The sequence below is a fragment of the Takifugu flavidus genome, chromosome 6 (assembly GCF_003711565.1).
Source record: "Takifugu flavidus isolate HTHZ2018 chromosome 6, ASM371156v2, whole genome shotgun sequence".
NCBI lineage: Eukaryota > Metazoa > Chordata > Actinopteri > Tetraodontiformes > Tetraodontidae > Takifugu > Takifugu flavidus.
In genome coordinates this window covers 3,468,529-3,487,782 of record NC_079525.1, presented here as the reverse complement: position 1 = coordinate 3,487,782, position 19,254 = coordinate 3,468,529, and the positions used below count along the sequence as shown (strand labels likewise).

The following is a 19,254-nucleotide window of genomic DNA, read 5'->3' as shown; positions in this document are numbered from 1 at the left end:
TCATGTCTTGGTAACAAAGACTGATTTATACAAGTTTGAGCGGTAAGCATAGAGGAGCTTTTGTCTCTCCCCTCCCTCTCTTTCTGCAGACCTCGTCACCAAGGTCGCGAGCGCCAGAACCTCTGACGCTCTGACACTCCTCTCTTAGAAAAGCCTTTGTTTGGCGTAGTCCTGCAACCCTGATAGTGAGAGAAGCGCCGTGGTTTTGCGTGGGTTTTTCTTTTTTTTTTGCTTCGTTTGGGTCAATGCAGCATCACGGAAAAGCCCGCACTTCGCTCCTGCTCCGGCGAACGCGTCAAGGCTGCACGTTGGCATTCCCGTTTGAAGCGTCAACATCTGAACTTTGGTGTTTAGAAAGATGTGAACTTCAGGCATGGATTTTGCTTTAAAAAAGAGTTCAATAACGGTTTGCAGCAATATGAACTTGGCCTTAAACATAAAATATTTTCAGTTCACGTTATTAGTGAAAGAACCGAGATTTACATTACAGCCGACCAAATATTGCGTCTATTTCTTGAAAATATATATAGAAAGTCAGTCATTTTAAATGTGAACATGCGTAATTCTCTTGTTGTGACCCGTGGTGACCTTTCTCCCTTGTCCATGCTCATCGTGCACCGTGTGCCTCCACCTTTTTATCCCTTGTGTTGTTGTTGAACAACAGAGAATCTGTGGTAGTCAGGATGAGTCAGTGCAGCTGGGGTGCAGGTCATTTACCCAGAGCCCACTCAGCCGGGACAGATGGAACAGCCACTCTCAGGCTGTTTAGTGCTATCTATGCAGCCTGAATGTATGCTAAGCTAATGCTAACACATTAGGGTCAGCAGAGCAGTGCAGGCTGCTGCTAACTCATTCATATACTTCATACTTTTTTGACAAGATTGTACAATTATTGCCACTGTTACAGCAACTACTACCAATAATTCCACCTTTATTTCATGGTACAGTTACAAAGATTAATATGAGATGTAGTTCCTGTAAGAGTTGGATCCAGGGTTCTTTTATCTATTGTCATACAACTAAATAACTTTTGAATCCATTCTGGAATTTTGTGATATAATAACATTAGATCTGTTGGCAACACAACTGCGGCAATGGTCACGTAAAGTCTCGCAGCTCCACTGACCACAAGTCTTCTGACACTGCAGGGTCGCTCATATTGCCACGTTCAAACCGCTCCATAAAAATATGAGTCAAGACCACAGCTGGCACACAACAGTGACAAACCCCGTGTAGCAGGTGAAAATGAGCCGCAGCACGGACGTCATTATGCTCTCCACAGACGTCACACTTTGCTCTGCACCTGTTGCAGCTCATATATAACATATTGACATTATTTATTTACAGCATTGCTGGGGACCTCTGCCCTCAGAGAAACCCTTTTAACAAATGGCAGATACAGAAACTATTAAAGCCTCCATGTTGCTACTGTATTCAGTGAAGCTATAATCTAAAAAGAGCAGCTTAGGATCCTCTGATTGATCGCCAATTGAGTTTATTGGCCACCCACACGCACAGCAGTGTTTCATTTTTCTACTTTTCTCAAATCTGTTGTTTTCTTGTTCACTTTTGTTGTCAACAGCGTTGTCCCAGACGGCCTGCAGCATCGTTTTGACCAGTCAAAATTAATTTGAATGACTGACGGTGCGGAACGAGCCAGCCGTTAAGCATGGATTTAATTGGGGAATTGTGATTTCAGATGATGTCTAACAGTGATTAATGCTCTTTTTTATTTAGGATCATTATCTGTCCGACTGATAGAACAGTTCCAGTCATTCTGGAGGATCTCTTGACACTGAAGTTGTCTGTGAGTCTGTTCTTTTATGGCCGCTTCTCTTCAGCACATTTGTCTCTGTCATGCTCCAGTGATGTTGGGTCAGGAGGCCTCTGATGGCAGCGTGACTCAACTCGGTTGGCATCCCCTCCTCCAGCCCTCCCCCCTGTCCCTTCTCCTTTCATCATCTCAGTCAGACCCTCTTTGCCCTCTCTGTCTGACCCTTAAAAGGCTGCAGGATCTGGGTGGGCAAGTGGATAGTGTCTTCGTCCTATCAGAAAACACATGGTTAGGGCGAGGGAGGGTTATAGAAAGGGGGTGGCGAGGACAGCTGCTACACTAGGGGAGCCCTCCCCATCCTCTTCCATCATCGTCCTGTGCTGTCCCAATCTGAGGCATTAGAATCTTACCAGCAAACCTGGTGCTCTGAATGGTGACATGACTGGTTTAAAACCTGTTATTGCTATAAAGGGAAACTGTAGAGGGAGGGTACGGCACATCCACGGTGAAACCATTACGCACGTTAGCTCAAATCTACACTGAGTTGTGGAATATGTCATGCGGGAGCCGGATTAAATGTCTCATCAGGTTCTGTGTGAGTCTTGACAAGAGGTATGTAATGATGAACATGCATGTGATGTAACCGCCCTGTCGATCCCGAGTCTTCTGCTGTGGTTAAGGTCCTGTCATGTTGATGTTCCCGCTGATTTACACTCGGGGAACGTCTATTCTCTGCGCTAACATAACAAGCATCATTTGTGAGACAAATTCGCACAAGTTTAGAGGCGAGTTCATCTGCTGAAGGACGCTGAGCTTTGCCGTCATCCGTGGTCATTGATAAACGCCATCGCAGCCACTTGTCAACACAAATCAGAGGTCACTCAATCAGCTTAAGAATAGAACCAGAAGCAGACAGTGACCAGAAGTTCAAGTCCTGACAACATCGTCCTTTTAGACGCGCGTGGAGAGGGCGATCTGTCATCGTTGAGACACAAGAGCTGTCATAATGCTGTCTGGTGTCTTCTTGGAGCGTCCTTCTCAGCGCAAGGCCACTGGGAACCAGTCTAGATACAGGCAGGTCACAGGTCTCCGAGTGACTGCAGAGGAAAGACGCTATTTTAAATTTGGATTTAAGAGACACGGATTCTTGCTGTTATCTTTTCTTGTGTGTTTGCACGTGCGTGTGCGCCCATGTGTGCGTGTGTGAGTGATATAACAAATTCAGGGAATTGCATTTTTATCTACACTTGTGAGATAACAATCTTACCAAATAGGTATAAAGGTAAGTAGTTGTGATGCTTGGAGCTTGATATTCTGGCAGTTATTAGATATTTGTTTCACTCATCTGACCAATTTTCAGATGTGAGAAAGTCATTTTTGAAGGACGGCCCTCTTGTCTCCCTTCAGTTTGTCGTCAGAACTGTGGTGCCAGGCACACCCGGGCTCGCTGTAACCCAAACTCGTGGTCCTTCTGTTCCCCAAAGGGTAACTTGACCCGGGTCTGCTTTTCATGTGCCAGAGAGGGAGGTTTCCTCTCCACGCCCTCCGTCTTTGTCCAACCGTCAGGACACGGACACCTCAGGATCGTCTTTACGGCCGAATTTAAGATGGCGATTTAAAACATTTAAGCATCGTCCTTCTGTGTGTGTGTCTGTGTGTGTGTGTGTGTTTGGTTATATAAGACGCAGCCGTTTCGTACTCCAGCGTGAGAACTGGGCAGTATTTCAGTGTGGGACGTGAACAGCCTTGTGTTTTCTGTTTGTAAAAGTATGATTTCAGTGTTGCACGTCTGGGTTGATGTGACCTGTTGATGGGCTCGTGGTGTGAAGTGCAGGCAGGCTTTCTTCTTCTTCTCCTTCTTCTTCCGTACTGTTTGTGGAGGCTCTCCATGTCGAGGCTCATGCTGTCTCCGTCCAGGACTTGGCCCACGAACAAAGGACACTCTGTAGATGGAAAAACAGCAAAGAGTTGAGGAAAAACGATCCCCCAGCATTAATCATCTGATCCTAATCATACAGGGAAAAAATGTTTTTTGCTATTCATCCTGATTTGTCCAATATCCCCTGCTTATTTACCTACTAGCTCTCATAATATTTTTGACCCTGAAACTATTATTGTTGTTATAGTAGTGGTGTTGGTTTCCCCCATCTTGGGATGATCTAAATTTTCTAAATCAGGAAATGTTTTACCAGCTCCTGCTCCAAAGCATTAAGGCTAACTACGCCTCAGCGTAATTTAGAGTTCACGACCTTTCCTAGCCTGTGTTTAAATGAGTCACGGCTGCGTGTAAATAAAGTTGCAGTCGCCGATGTGTTTTCTTCAGGTGGAGACGGAAATCAGGAAATGGCACCAAGTCAAATGTTTCTGATCTCCACAAGTGTTTTTTTTTCCACACTGTGTTCACACTAAACACTTAATTACTGCTGGGTTGGTTGGCGGTTGCTGTTTTGTCAATAAATGTGTGTATTTTTACTTACAGAACAGCTTTCTTTCCACACTTCATTGTAAAATTACACTCTCCCTGCACAGAATTAGCTGTTTGGCACAATCTGCGTGCCAGACGAAACTATGTGACTTTGGTCTGGTTACGCGAGACACATATTTCTGGTCACAGGCCTCTTCCCTCCGGCTGTGAATAATCTCCAGCGAGGGCAGCTGGTGGATGCGCACAGAGGCGAGGGCTACGCTCCAACACACTGGCTCAACCGGGAAAGCGAAGGAGCTCGCCGGGCTGCGGTCGCCGGCGAATGGAGCGCTCATCGTCAGAACACACAAAATAACCTTTGGCCTCCTTTTTGTGCTGACCTCACAGGCATGGAAGAAGCGGTGGTTTGTTCTTCGCAGCGGCCGTCTGACGGGCGACCCGGACGTGTTGGAGTACTACAAAAATGACAATGCCAAGAAGCCGATCCGCGTGATTGATCTCAACTTGTGTGAGCAGGTATGACCTCAGAATTTAAGTACAGTTTAGCTTTTATCAACGAGACTTGTGAATAAGAGCAAACGCTCGATGATCTCTACCTTCTGGGTCCATGTGATACGACGCCATCTTTGTTGCCCCTCCAGGTGGATGCCGGGCTGTCGTTCAGCAAGAAGGACTTGGAGCACAGCTACATATTCGACATTAAGACCATCGACCGCGTCTTCTACCTTGTAGCCGACTCAGAAGAAGAGATGAACAAGTGGGTCCGCTGCATCTGTGACATCTGCGGCTTCAACCCCACCGATGACGGTAGGAATCATCGGCAGTCGGCGCACGTCTCCTGCTCATCCTGTTAATGAAAACCCAATGTTTCATATTTAAATGCACACATAAAGCTTATTCATAGCCTTCAGTCACGTGCCGCGTCGAGAGTTCTGCCCAGAAAAACAGTGGGCCAGTGTAGCTTCTCTAAAGCAGCAAAAATACATGATTATATTCATTTGGCCTCAGGACAGCTGCTGCTGGGAGGTGAAGGACAAAGCTTCCCACAAACTTTAATTTAAATGTTGGTTTTATGGTGTTAGAGTTTAATAAACTCAGGTTTTATTTGGCTAACGGTTAACCTAATATGCCATAATAATTGGCTTGGTTGGCTGTGTTGGTTTATGTCAAAACATTTCCATTAGAATGAATAAATGTTATCTTGGTTCAGCGCTAATAACAGGGAAATATCTCAAAGGCTGATGACTGTACACTTTATTCATTAGCCGTTTTGTGCGTCCACTGTGCTCTTTTGACACTGCATCTGTGTTTCTGTTGTTCACCCCCCCAGTGAACTAGCTGTTAGCACCAGGCTCGTATACAGCCCACTTTTCAAGGTCTAATGATCCATGTGTTGATCCATGTGTCGAGGCTCACATTACCCTCGTTCCCAGTGCTGGATAATCAAAGCATTGTGTGCATGTTGCTCTCACTGCCCCTCTTTTGTGCTTTCCTCCTTATCTGCCTTCATTCTTTCTTCTCTCTTGCCTGTTTTTCATTTCTGTCCCCGTTTCTGTCCCTAGCTGTATCTTGTGTAATTTTCCACAAAATGCAATAAGAGCCCAACATTTCACACCATTAAGAGCGTTCTTATAAGACTCCACTTCTCAGGCCTGGCCAGTAAACCACCAAAGATGCTCCAAGGTTGCTCCGTCCACACTGCAGCTTCGTGTCTGCCACCGTTACATGACTGGTCTCATAAGGCAGCTCTGACTATAACACCCAAGACGCCTCCTCGTGAGAATAATTGAAACTCTGACGTACTATTAAGCCGCAAACCCACTCATGACTGAAACTAGATGGAAAGACGAGATATTTTAGTTTATATTCTACAGTACACCGATTTTTTATACAAAGGAATGTCCTTGGCTCTGCTTTTTGTGCTTACGTGCACTTATCTCGCGTGCGTATCCAACTCCCACTCTTCTATCTTATCTGGCCACGCTAGAGTGCTTTGCGGTTAGGCCGATATTAGCGGAGGAAACAGGAGTCCCAGGGAACACGGGTAGTATCGGAGGCAAAGGTGTGCTTTGAGGGGGGGGTTTCCTTCTGCCTCCGTGAATCAGCACTTAAGATGACAATAAACCAGTGGGAATAAAGGAGGAGGGGGTGGAGTGAAGGACACTGGATGATGATGATGGCAGATCAGAATAAAACGCAGCTTAAAAACACAAACACCAACCTAAAATTGAAAGCATGTTTTTTGGCCCTCTTCCGCCTCCGATCTTACCCTCCTGGTTCCCGCAGAGCTGATCCCAGTTCAGTTTTAGTGCCCAGTGAATCACATTTGACCTTTTGGTGTTTTGAGGCACACATGGTCCGGTAAACAGTGACACACAAGCTGTCTTGAGAGAAGGTCATCCCACCCTTCTTTTTTTCCCCTCTCTCCCTCAGAAGCATCAAAAGCTGCTCACCACTCAGCGGTGGTCGACACCCCCCCACACTCGGCGCTTGGGAATATCGGCGGGCCGGCGGCAGTGTTGTCTAGCGTGCCCCCTCCGTACCAGCCGGTCAGCGTGCGACACCTGGACTCCCAGTCCAGTTCGGAGGAGCCCCAGGATTACCTGTGGCTCGTCAACTGTGAGAGCAAGAAGCCCGAACCAAACAGGTGAGGTCTAATGGATGCGAAGACATCTCCATCTTCAGGAGTCCCGTCGTGTAACATAAGCTTGTATTTGCACATTTTCCCAGATAATTCAGTTATTTATCTGTACATTTCATTTGTGCTGCCGCCCTTTTCCTCTTATCGTCCGCGTGGCGTGCAGCTCAGAGCAGCTTCACTCTTCACTGGAGGGAGAGCAGGAGTATTTGCTCCTGGAGGAGTGTGAGAGCAAGCCTCTTTCTCCCCAGACTAGTCTGTGAGTGGCCTTCCAGCCAGCTGGAACCGCCTGCCTGTGTGGAGTGATGCGCATGTTTTTAGTGACAGAGACACACTCACAAACACAAACACTCTGACATTTAAGTGGTTTATATGAACAGTTCCCAGTCTGGGTTTGGCATTATTTGACCCTTTCAATCACGATTGCGATGCAAAAGTGATTAAATGTGACTTTACTAATATCCCTCTCACACCTGACATAATTAATACCCACCATAATTGATAAATTATCGTCGTCTTTGTGTACGAAGGCAACACTAGCGGAAATACGTTGCTGTTTAAACTTTTTTTAAACTTTTTTAACCTTAGAAATGCAGCGAATGCTAATGCTAACTCCCAGCAGGTTTATTAAGTTCTCTGCTGTCTTCTCAGAGCCCATGCCGACTGTTCCAAGTCTACCTCTTCAGAGACGGATCTGAATGATAACCTCCCCTCTCATCGCACGCCCACCTCCTCCACCTCCTCAGCCAAACACACTTCACACAACGGCTTCTTCCCGCAGCACGCAGCCCCTGCCTCTGCCTCATCCATCTATGACTCGCCTCCGTCACGCGGCGCGTCGCTCTCCACTGACAGCGGCCTTTACCACCTCCCCCGCAGCTACTCCCAGGACACGGTGCTGCTCCCAAAGTCCGCCTCCTCGCCCCCGGCCAATCAGGACAGCGTTGACTCCGAGCTCTATGTCTTTAACACGCCCTCGCGGAAGCCCTCGATGGAGTCCCAGATGCGCAACCTTTCCCTCAGTTACGATATCCCACCCACCCCCGGTGCAAACAGCACCTACCAGGTGCCCCGAACGTTGTCATCATCAACGGGAGCTTCAGAAGTTGGCGATGTAGTACCTCCTCCTCGACCTCCCAAGCCTTTACTAAGTTCCTCCTCGGGACTCCCGCCCCCTCCTGCTGAGCGCTCACCTACAGACACCTATTGTGTGCCCCGCTCGGCATCGGAGACGGACGGGAACTACTGTGTGCCTACGAGTGCTGGAAATAAGGCGCTGCGCAGCAACACCATCGGCACTGTGGACTGTTCGCGCCTCCGCAAAGGTTTGTGTCAGTGTCTTGAGTTAAAGCCCAGTCTGAAATATGTATAATGTGCGTGTGTGTGTGTGTGTATATATATATATGCATACGTAAGTCCATAAGGTTGGCGTGAAACCTTTTTCTTGAGCAAAGTTTGTACATGACGACCAAGAACTTGCAATGGATGCACAGGGGAGAGTGAGTTCTCACCAATCGTGCGTCAACCAGAGAATAATGTACACAAGACCGTGCTTATTACTTTACTGAAGGACGCTGTCAGTGTGATAGTGCTAGCGAATGTACTCATTTTTAGTTTTAAGTGAAATGCACTCTTATCATCTTAATGCATTCACTATAAGGTTGCTAATCTGGTGCTTTCAAACAAAGCAAACATTTGGTTTCAAAATAACTTTATTTTAATAAGGCATGATTGCATTTGCTATAGATTATGACACCTTCCATCGTGTTAAAGACTTGACTCAAACTGCACACTAATAAGATTTACTGGACAGAAAATGGATTTTTCTTTTAATAGTAACAGAGTGGTAAAAATAAAGTGCATCTAACAACAAAATTATGCCTTCGTAGCACTAGTCTGTAGTCAATCCACACCATCCTTTTGTACTAAAAGATAAAAATAAAACAGGATTGACGGTACATCCACCGTATTCCTCATCCGCTGCTCCCCCTTGTGGTGAAATTGAGCACTTCAATATGTCTGTAAATACACTGTTGGATCACAAGCGTAAACTGCTAATGCTGCTGTATTTGTGTTCAGTGGAGACCTGTTGGAGACATGTTTTTCTCTAGAACAGCTGTGGTTTCTGCAGCACGTGGGGCGGCATCATGGCAGCAAGATGACAATAACAATATATTTATAGAAGATAATGAACCAATGAGCTCATTAGTTTAAAAAAAAAAAAAAAATCTATTTTCTAGGCTTTATGTTGTGCAATTACCTGTACATTTGATTGATTTTTGCAGATTTCGGATCCCAGGATTGTTATGACATTCCCAGATCATTCCCGTCTGACAAAAGCTGCTCGTTTGAGTTCAGCGAAAACTTCAGCAGCTACTTTGTGAGTGATGCCTCCATCAATAATATATTTTACTGCAGTCACTGCTTTGTTCTTGGTAACTCAAACTCACAGCTACTGATTTCCCTCCATTTAGAAAGCCAAAGGAATGATGCCATTGAGTGGACAGTCCACAGAAGAGCTAGAGCAGAACTACGTACCCATGAGCGCCAATTCCCCCTCCCATCATCACTCGGGCAGTTTGTCGGAGCCGGTGCACGAAGCCAATTACGTTCCCATGACCCCGAGCACTATGGAGTTCTCCTCTTTGGGTAAGCAGGTCCCCCCACCTGCTCACATGGGCTTCCGCTCCAGCCCCAAGACTCCCCCTCGCAGGCCAATCCTCAGTGACTGTCAGCCTCCTCCCGTGGACAGAAATCTGAAACCTGACCGTAAAGGTGAGTGGAGAAACGGCGTGCATGCACGTGCAGACGCGTGTAACAGCCCGTGGAAGCGTCGCGTCGTTCACCTTCAGTTTGCGTGTGGTTCATTAACCGTACTTCATCTAACAACCTGTTCAACGTGCTCGCTCATCATCACATAATACCATAACTAGCATCAATTGAGGCTTTTATGTCAGCATTTATTTTCATTATGCTTCGCTCTTTCATTTCTAGTCTGCTCTCACATGTCGTCTCTGGCTGCTGTACTCAGTTCGTATCGTGGATTAAACAGCAGAATATTCCTCAGAGACCTATGAACTAGGCCAGGTGGCTGCATCCTCTCATACCAAAGACACTAAGCTCCTTGTCCAAAGTACTTTTGGGGCCCTGCAGAGAGTTTTGGAGAGGGTTAGTCGACCCAAGCCTGGAGAGGTCTCTTCCATCCCTTTTGTTCGGCACATGTGAATGGTGCTTTTGAGCAGAGACCTAATAGCAAGGGGAGTTTTAATGAAAGGAAAGAGGAAAATGTCTGACAGCCCTCTGATATTCATACGTATTAACAGCGGTGGGGGAGCGTCCCCTCCGACTTTCTAGTGCTTGATGTGATTATACGATATTCTGTGATTTCTTTAACCTGCTGTCTTTGTTTTTTTCCTCTGAACAATTATTCAGCATCTTGAACGTTTAAAAATAAATGTTCTCAGTGTGCTAATGGCAAGAAAAGGCGGCAGCCAATTCGCCGCCGCTCGTCCTCGGCTTGGCGTGCATGCATGGCCGTGTTGTCAGTCCTTGTGTGGGCAGTCGCGGTGCATGGAGGGAGGTGCATGCTGGGCGGTGTGGGTCTGTTGTTGCCATGACAATAATCCTTCCATAACTGTCAGCGCGGGTGCAGTTGTCAGAAGCGTCTCGTCTTGTGTTTTGCATGGAAAGACACCCGCTTAACTCGCTCTTAATCTGTGATCTCCCCCAAATCTTCATAATAAAGTTTTCTTTCGTCAATCAGGTCAGAGTCCAAAAATAATAAGAGCTAAAGGTGTGGGTTTAGAGCGAACTGACTCTCAAACCGTAGGTGAATTCCAGAGGGGACGACGTAAGGGTAGGTACTCCACGGCGACCCGCCTTTGTGACTCTGAACACTCTGTTCTTTGACCTTTTCAAACGCATCTTTAGTCTGTGCCTGTTTTTTCACTGGTGCATTGTGGGATTTCGTTTCTTTGTCCGGCCTTGTAAAGTCTACTGTTTGAAAAGCAGAACCAGGCACGCTACATGTTCAGAACCTGCTGTCAGAGCTGCTAATTATGTAGTTTAATGGTCCCCAGCTGAACTTTATGCGTGTTGGATTTTTACTTGGCACAACACGACTTGAGGAAGAACTCGGTAGAACTCCAGCGTGGACTTCCAGCACCACTCTCTCAATAGCACACATGCATTCCGCGACACGTCCTTCATTGTTTGTGTCCTGCTGCAGCCGCACACAAAAGGCTCCGAGTTTTTGGAAGGAAATTGAAGAGTGATATAATCTAATGAAAGGGACCCGAATGATTAGATCCACTCCGCCGCACGTGTGCAGACGGACATGCTTCCTGTCCTCATAAAACCTGACATTTGTATAATGTACCCACAGCACACACGGGTCGGCTTTCATTCTCCTTCTCTTCTTGTTTTTAAAACATCATTTCCCCCCCAAATCCTTCATGACAGTGTCAAAAACACCAATATCCAGATTGTGATATGGACATAAAATAAAACTGACCTGTTTATACTGTAACCACACACACACACACACACACACACACCACTGGTATCTGTGTGGGGCCCGGACCTCCTGCTTGTGGTCTGTACCTTCATGTGACCCGAGTGTTTTCCAGCACACTGACCTCTGTGCGTTCCGTCTTCCAGGACGACCCGCCCCACTCGAGATTAAACCACTGCCAGAGTGGGAGGAGCCATGCACGCCAGTCCGCTCACCCGTGACGCGGTCGTTTGCCCGGGAGTAAGTCGCCACCTTAATTCTACCTTTAACAATCAAACCAGGGCCTGTTCACACTACTTTTCCGCCACCACGTTCCCGAGAAACCTTTGACTTCGTCCACCCACACGAGGTCTTTAAAGATAAATGAGGGCGCTTTAGCCCCATGTGGCTGGAGCTGCTGTAGGCAGGGTGGGCTGGGGGGGTTATGTGGTGTGAACATTCCCTTCAGTCGTAGATATAGTGTTCAGTTAACTAAAAAAGTAGAGACTAACGCATCATGCATTACTGTAGTCACTTTGATACCCAGTAACAGCGTTTTGAAGTCCGCCTCAGCTCCAGTGCAGCTGGGACCATCTATTTCTGTGCTAAGTGCTGCAGGGACTCTTCTGGCTGCAGCGGTTCATAGTTGTCTGACATGTCTGTGTTGTGTTCTGTGCTCACCAGAAGTGGGTGTGTTTACATTGTGAATGCTGCTCAGTTTCTCTAGGTTTCCATTGCCCATGAGACCCCCGTCAGTGCATAGCACAGCGTCCAGCACTGACTCTGAGGACTGTGATGAGAATTATGTACCCATGGTCTCTAATATGTCCACAGATGAACCAGTATGTAACACTCAACCATCTCATGATCTGTACGCTTCAAATCACAGATAATCAGCCCAAATTCTGCTTGTGTGATGTGGTTTTGAGATTAGCTTCAAGTGTCGCGCCGTGACTGTGGAGGGCCGTCAGATGATCCAGAAATATTGCAGTTTGTTAGAGGCAGAGTTCGGCGAGCTGAGCTGCGGGGCTTTCGTAATAGTCTGTATTCACGGCTGCCGCAGACGGACTCCTCGCCGCTTCGACCCTTTTGTTTGCGGTTTCCTCTCACCCCGCTGCCGCTTCTGTCGTCTTCTTTTCAGGGCTCGGTTACTTTAAAGAACATCCGATTTCTCTCAAATGACTACCCTTCCTGTAACTGTAAAGATCCTGTTTGGGGGGGAAGATTTGGCTTTATTTCTTTAATTCGGCAGCAGAAAACACGCAGAATTGGCCGACAAGTGACCAACTGCAGACAGCATCTGTCAACAGGATTCTTTCATTTACAGTTTGGGTATTGGATGCCCTTTTCTTTGCCCCCTCCCCCTTCTGTAACAGCTTAACCTTTGCTTTGATATCGTCTGCTGCCCTCCAGTTCTTTCGTCACTCATGTTATTTCTTTCTCCCCAGTTCCTTCTCTGGCTTCTCCAGACTTTGGCTCCATGCATTTTCTTTTCCCAGCCTTCTGTTCTTCACCATCTGCTCTTCCTTCTTTTTTTCCTCCCTTCGCCACCTCTTCTTTCCGAATCTGTGTAGAGAGGAGTCCTTCTACTGCACAGTCCCCATCACCCCTATAAAGAGGGAGGTGGAGGAACTTAACACCGTAGACGAGGTGAGCAGGGTTGTCAGGTTAGAAGTGCAGGAACATTTTTGCATAATCCTTCTACGCTCTGCTCGTATCCCTCCACACATGTCAGCTGTAAACTGTTAGTAGCTAGGATTTATATGTGAGGTGAACTCTTCCACCAGTTTTCTAGTTTTACCATCATACTAGTTTTAATACCTCCACTCTGCCTGTAGTTAGACGTTAACCCCCGTAGCACTGCCACAACACCAGACCTGCAGCTCTGTAGCTGTCATTTCCTGTCGGAGATACCAGATCAGAACATAACCAGCACTCAGAGAAGGAAGGTAATGACACCGGGGAGCAGCTGGCTCCTTCATCGGCGTTATGTAAGCCATCTGGATGATTTCGCTCTGAAATTAGGAAATTCAGGGCTGCGTTTTTAGGCTCAGAGCTGCAATTTTAAATGTGCGTTTTTTTGTGGACAAATTGTCTTCACGCACACCCTCTAACGTTGACGTTTGATAGTTTTCTTTAAAGATTTGTGGCGTCGAGTTCAGAAGCGGCTGTTGTGGCAGTGCTATTCTGTTATAGGGCTCAGCTGTGGCAACTGCTTGAGTGCCCCCCCCCCTTTAACGAAAGCTTCCTCTGACGTAGAACATGAAGCTCGGCGCACCCATGACGGCAGACGGCGGCAGTAGTCCCATGGTGAAGCCAAAGGGCGACAAGCAGGTGGAGTACCTCGATTTGGACCTGGACCCCGGCAAGTCTACCCCACCTCGGAAGGTAGGAGCTGATTCATGGGTCCAGTTCGATGACGTGTCCCACTCCAAAACTAAAACGAGGTTTTGCCTCTCAGTTGAAGAGTAACGGAACTGGCATGGCGGCATCAGACGAGCGCGTGGACTACGTGGTCGTGGACCAGCAACGGACACAAGCCCTCAAGAGCACCAGGGAGGCCTGGAACGACGGCCGCCAGTCCACAGAGACGGACAACCCTTCCAAAGGATCCAAGTGACCTTGAGGTTGCGAAACCCAGCCCACCCTCCAACCTCCCACCCCCCAGCCCACCGGGCCTTTATGCGCCAGCTCTGTCTGGTGGGACGACCCAGTCGTGGAGTTTAATAATGCGTAGGGGCCAGTGGAGATACAAAGCCACTCATTCGTCTTTAGTTTACGCTGCTGCTCCAGCCAGGACGGCGTTACGTGTACACGTGTAGGAGGAGGTCGAGCCAGGAATAAGCTGTATGCAGTATGGAAGCAGGTAGATCGGCGGGTCTCGTCTTTAGGGTTCGACTCACAAAGGTAGAACTTTCACTGCCTCTTAGTTCCACTGTCTTTGTTTTTCAGTAGCTGGAGTCCCGACGCGGCCCAGACACAACTTTTGCTCAAACTCTGATGCTGTTTGACGTCGGTTTGGACTGTTGACACGATGGTGACACTGAGTCAGTGCAGCACTAGTAGTCAGAACCAGGTGGAGTCCTGGTCACTGGTCACAGGTCCGTTTTAGGTTCATTATTGAAGTGATGCAGCTTAAAACTGACTTCTGATTAGATTCAACTTCCAAACTCCTCCCTTTGACACCCCAGCAGGACAGAATTCCACTTTTATTCCTTTTTTCTTCCTCCTTTTAAACACAACGGCAGTTGAACGTGTTCGTTTTGACGTCTAACCAAGTGCTTCACTAAAGCTTTGGATCCATTCATGGTTTAATCCACTGAACACAATTCGATTCTTTTCCATTTTCTTTGTTGGTGGAGATGCGTCAACCTGTTATTATGGAAGTGCAAAGACTGTACACAAGTGTTATGTATATAAACCGGAAAAGTGTCCTTTTATTTGTATGGAATATCCAGTGTTTGAGTCGCGGGGGTGTGGATTCTGCAGGGTAGAATCCTGCGCCCGGCTTTGGTGGCGTCTGGACTCGTGATCAATGAACGAATTACTGTGAGTTTTTAAAAGAACGTGACAGGTTTTTTTCTATAAGTTATGCAATGGTATCAAACTTTGGCTAGAGAGAAAATCAGGTACTCTTTATAGATGCATACTAATACAACTCTCCATTTCTAATTTATTTTGCAGATTTATTTCATTAGGTGGGCCTCGCGTCCACATTTAACTCATTATTCTTTATTCAGAAGGGAGAACTTTGCTGAAAATCTCGTTAAAGGCTTAGTTTCACAAGCACCAGTGATATCCGCCGCGTCTCCTTCCTCTAATTTTAATTTATTTTGAACTCAACTGGCAGTTTTGTTGGAAGCGGCTGCCCGACGGTCGGCACCACACAGGTCTTCACGTCCGTCTGGGCTTTATTAACGTCCACTCAGAAGTCCTGAGCACGTCGCACCATCCGGTCAAATCATCGCTGTACATATTTAGCCGTCAATTCGATTAAAATGTATCATTCGGGAGAAACGTGTGCCTAATAAGTCATTTTGATTCTGCTCCACCCTTTTATTTACTGCAGTCTGGTTGTGTTATGGTCTGCAAAGCTGATGATGCTTTATCTTTTTTAATGAATTTCAACAGAAATTGTACATTTTAAAGTGGACTAAATAAAGATTCCAGCCTCTTGTGCACGCGTGGCCCTTTGATTGACATGTTTGTGAATGAAAGCTGTGTCTTGGTTAAGGATCTGACAAGCATCTGATTCAGGGAAGTGATTAAACTATTTAAATGTGCATACAAAACCTGGACTCATTTATTTGGAGAAAAGTGGTTTAAAACTATGAGATCTATCGGACACAATATCCAAATCAACTAAAAAAAAAGCTAAATCTATTTAAATCCTGAGGTGTCTCTTTCATGGTTCATTTTAATTCAATTTTAACCTTTAAATCACGTCACTGTGGTCCCGCCTGTGCTATGCGGCCGGTGGCCACTGGGCGGCGCTGTTGCCCGAGCTTACCTCGGTCCTGCCCCCCCCTCCCCGTCATTGCAGTCAGGTTCTCTGCAGTGCTGCTTCAGTTTAAGTCACACACTTGATAAATGTTCCTCTGCTTCAGCCGCCGACCTTCTCAGCCAACAGACGACGTGTTTCTGTTATATTAAAAACACTGAAGGTGATTCATAAAATCTACCGCTTTCCTTCTGCTTTAACTGCAATAACTAACATTAATCCACCACCCTAATTCGTGTAACATATTTATTTATTTGTTCCTCCCTGTCACAGTCATCTGACGCCCCGGGAGGATCTGTTGGCTGTAACGTGGCCTGGGGGAGCATTCAGAACAGACCAGAATAATCATGGCCAACACAGAGGTGGTTCTGTGAGGCCTTCTGAGGCCTCCTGGACCTCAGCCTGGACCTCCTGTTGGCCCGAGGTGCCCTGCAGCACCGTGGTTCTGCTTCATTAAATGCCTTCATACAGCGATTAGAACATTTACAGCCCCAGAGCCAAATCTACCAGACGTTTTTATATGGAACATCCTCTAATTATAAAGAAAAATACTTTAGGTGACCTTTACCGGTTCCATTTTTGTGTTTAAAACCTTCACTGAGAATGCGCTGCTGGAGATTCTGAACTGTCCATTTTACTTTCGGATTATAACATTTATTTTACTCCTTTGTTGGCTGTGAATCAGAAATGCACAGACATGCTTTCTCTATTTAATAATCTTAGCATGATAAACACCATCTTGCATACTCCGCGCACATATATTATCACTGCCGGTTCCCCTTCTGTGGAGGCTCCTCCATGTTTCTGCAGGAGGTCAAATCTCCGGTTCTGACACAACATTTGTACAAGAAATCTTTGGAAATATTTGCAGATGCGAGGGAAGAACAGGGAAGAACACCGAGGAAGAAAGAGCCGGGCTGGAGTCTAACCTAGACGACTGCGCTAATGCTAACCTGTTTTACTCTGACACGTCTGTTGTCTTTGGATCAATGAGCCAAATTAAAAACATCTCTAATCTTTAATGAAAGTGTTGCCCCAGAAATCCCCAAAACCCGGTAATCAGTGATGTTTGGTCTGTTGTGAGTTGGGAAAATAAAAATCCCAGTTTCTGTGTATCTTTAGATCAAAGCAGACCTCCTCTCTCAGTCCGCCCTGGCCCCTGTGCTCGACACAATACTGTGGACGCCACGTTTTGGCGATGGACCAGAGGGAGAAGAAAAAAGTCTTTTCAAAAAAGCACCCCTCTTCTTTCCCTCTCTCTCACTGTCACTGTCGAGGAAGCCGGCTCTAATCAGATTTTGCTGGGGCCCGGGGGGAGCGAGCCTCTGCGCGCGACTGCAATGTCAACAGCAGAGATTTGGAGCAGCAACAACCATTACTTTATTGGAAAAAGGCGCTAATTGTATTTAGGAAGCAGGATTCGCCGTCAAATCCCAATTAGGATTTGCGCCATTTACCGGCTCTGCAGAGCTCCATTAACTAAACAGATGATTACCGAGTCAACCAGGATGCAGCATCGCAATTCCGGCGCTCCGCGTGCTAACTTCAGATTACATAATGAGGTGTTCAATTTTAATATCTCAAGGAATTGGCCTGGGGGTAACGCCATATTCATCTCGTCTAAATTTAGACCTCAAAGCTGATGCTATCGGCCGCCCCATAAACGTTGCCCAACGGTTCAGGGATTCTTCCTGCAGTCGGGGGTGGGAATAATCGTTAGGTTTGTGCTGCGTTAATTGAACGGATAGCTATCTGTGATTGTGCTGCCCCTCGCCGCTCCTCTGGGCTCCAGAGGGCTCACGTTGGGAGTCGGTTGGCTCGATTCCGGCCTCCGTCTCTGACCTCATCTTCGCTTCCTGTCTTCAGGCGTGTGGCTTTTTTCCTGGGGCCCACGTCAGGCACGCTCGAGCGGCAACGCTAAATCGACGTCTGTGGGTTTATTGACTGTAAGAACCACACGAGCCATCCGAGCGCTCCAATTTAGGCCCCGGAGTAATTTCATTTATCCCACTGCAGGACGCAGAGAATCATTACTGCCTCGTAATACTGATATATATTTATGGAAGGAATTAGCTGTGGGATGTGATTCCGGCTCTTTCCGAGTAGTTTTTCTAAACCCATTCCAGGAACATGTACGCTGGGTTGACCGGAGACTCCGAGCTGCTCCGGGGTGCACGTGCGATCCACTAGTGGATGGATGTGTTTGTGTAGAGCTCAGATCACACGTTAGCTTCACCTGAAGAGCCGATAACTGGACCAGTGATGCTAAAGAAGACACAGCGGGAGCGTTGAGAATTGATGCTGATTAAAGAGCACATCAAAGCAGCACATCAAAGCAGCACATCAATGCTTCCTGTGTGTTTGTCAGTGAGGGAGCTGGAAACAAGTCCTGTCTTTCTCAAGCTTTCTGCCGAGTCATTGAAATTTGCTTCCTCCCCAAAGTTTCGGTTCCTAATTTTCCCGTCGGCGTGGGAGACGATTATCTGACTCACTGGGTTCTGATATCGAAGTGGTTCGCAGGTGGGCTGAAGACGAATTTCACTGAATATCCGGATTACAGTCGTCATAGTTACGTGAAATAAGTCCCCGCGTAATGAACGGCTCATTTATTTGAATTATGGCAGCTAACAGCTAGTGCTAATGCTACAGTTTTGTCCAAAAAAAACAAGTCCCCGTGTTTGTGCTGTATAAGAATAAATATTAAGCACAGAACTGCTGATCTCAGGTCAAATTGGGGGAAGATTAGAAGTCGAAATGTGAGGGTGGGTAATTAGCCGTCCTGATAAAAACCCTTTGAACTATATTGGAGGATCTAATGAGCGTGTTCTTCATAACGAAGCGGCTGTGACCTCGCAGAACATGCAGACGCGACCTGTGCAGCAGTGACATCCGACGCTCCACCTGCGCTGCTGGATCCTGGAGGAGTCTCGGCGTCTCCTCAGCGTTCCGCATTAGCCTCGCGGAGGGCCGGAAAACAGGTGATGCTCCAGGATCAGCGCCGGTTCCTGTCAACAACCGAGCAGCCGATAGGGAGCGTTGTGTTAGCGCACTAGCCGCATGCTACCTGCAAATAACGGATGTTTGCTTCATTTGCTTGTTGGGAAAACTGTAATTCCCAGGTTTTCTTTCAGAGTTCCCGCATCCTCTCCGTCCTGATCCATCACACACAATTGATTACAGGAGTCAGCGTTCTGTGCATCCAAGGCTAATGTTTCTCACCTCGTCGAAGCGGAGACAAATGAGCTTGTTTAGCGTGTGAGCCTCGCGCCGCCCATCGTTTCTCACTCATCTTTTACGGAGTTTGATGAGTTTGCGTCTCAAAAAAACTCGTCGCTTTGCAACTGTTCCGATCAGCTCCCAGCCGTCTCGTGTGATGGATGACGTCCTCAAAGTGCATCCGTTCACATTTCGCTTCGAGCTCAAT

General features: G+C 47.0%; 1 protein-coding gene and 1 long non-coding RNA gene across 8 annotated transcripts in view; one reads left to right on the top strand and one right to left on the bottom strand.

Moving 5' to 3' along the window:
* Nucleotides 1-15,510, top strand: part of gab1 (GRB2-associated binding protein 1) — a 30,634-nt gene extending 15,124 nt beyond the window's left edge. For 6 of the 7 annotated variants that reach the window (XM_057037035.1, XM_057037036.1, XM_057037041.1 and 3 more), the window contains 11 exons: nucleotides 4,587-4,715; nucleotides 4,841-5,006; nucleotides 6,633-6,846; nucleotides 7,489-8,162; nucleotides 9,123-9,217; nucleotides 9,312-9,612; nucleotides 10,601-10,693; nucleotides 11,497-11,590; nucleotides 12,048-12,171; nucleotides 13,589-13,717; nucleotides 13,791-15,510. In XM_057037035.1, the coding sequence (XP_056893015.1) occupies nucleotides 4,587-4,715; nucleotides 4,841-5,006; nucleotides 6,633-6,846; nucleotides 7,489-8,162; nucleotides 9,123-9,217; nucleotides 9,312-9,612; nucleotides 10,601-10,693; nucleotides 11,497-11,590; nucleotides 12,048-12,171; nucleotides 13,589-13,717; nucleotides 13,791-13,949 (2,178 nt within the window). In that variant the 3' untranslated portion in view covers nucleotides 13,950-15,510. The remainder of the gene's footprint in view (nucleotides 1-4,586; nucleotides 4,716-4,840; nucleotides 5,007-6,632; nucleotides 6,847-7,488; nucleotides 8,163-9,122; nucleotides 9,218-9,311; nucleotides 9,613-10,600; nucleotides 10,694-11,496; nucleotides 11,591-12,047; nucleotides 12,172-13,588; nucleotides 13,718-13,790) is intronic. The other variant, XM_057037042.1, reaches the window with a different exon arrangement.
* LOC130528081 (uncharacterized) lies at nucleotides 902-3,852 on the bottom strand. Its single transcript, XR_008951208.1, has 2 exons — nucleotides 3,579-3,852; nucleotides 902-2,871 (listed from the first exon to the last, which is right to left on the bottom strand). It is a non-coding gene; the product is annotated as an uncharacterized LOC130528081 (long non-coding RNA).
* Nucleotides 15,511-19,254: the final 3,744 nt, after the last annotated feature.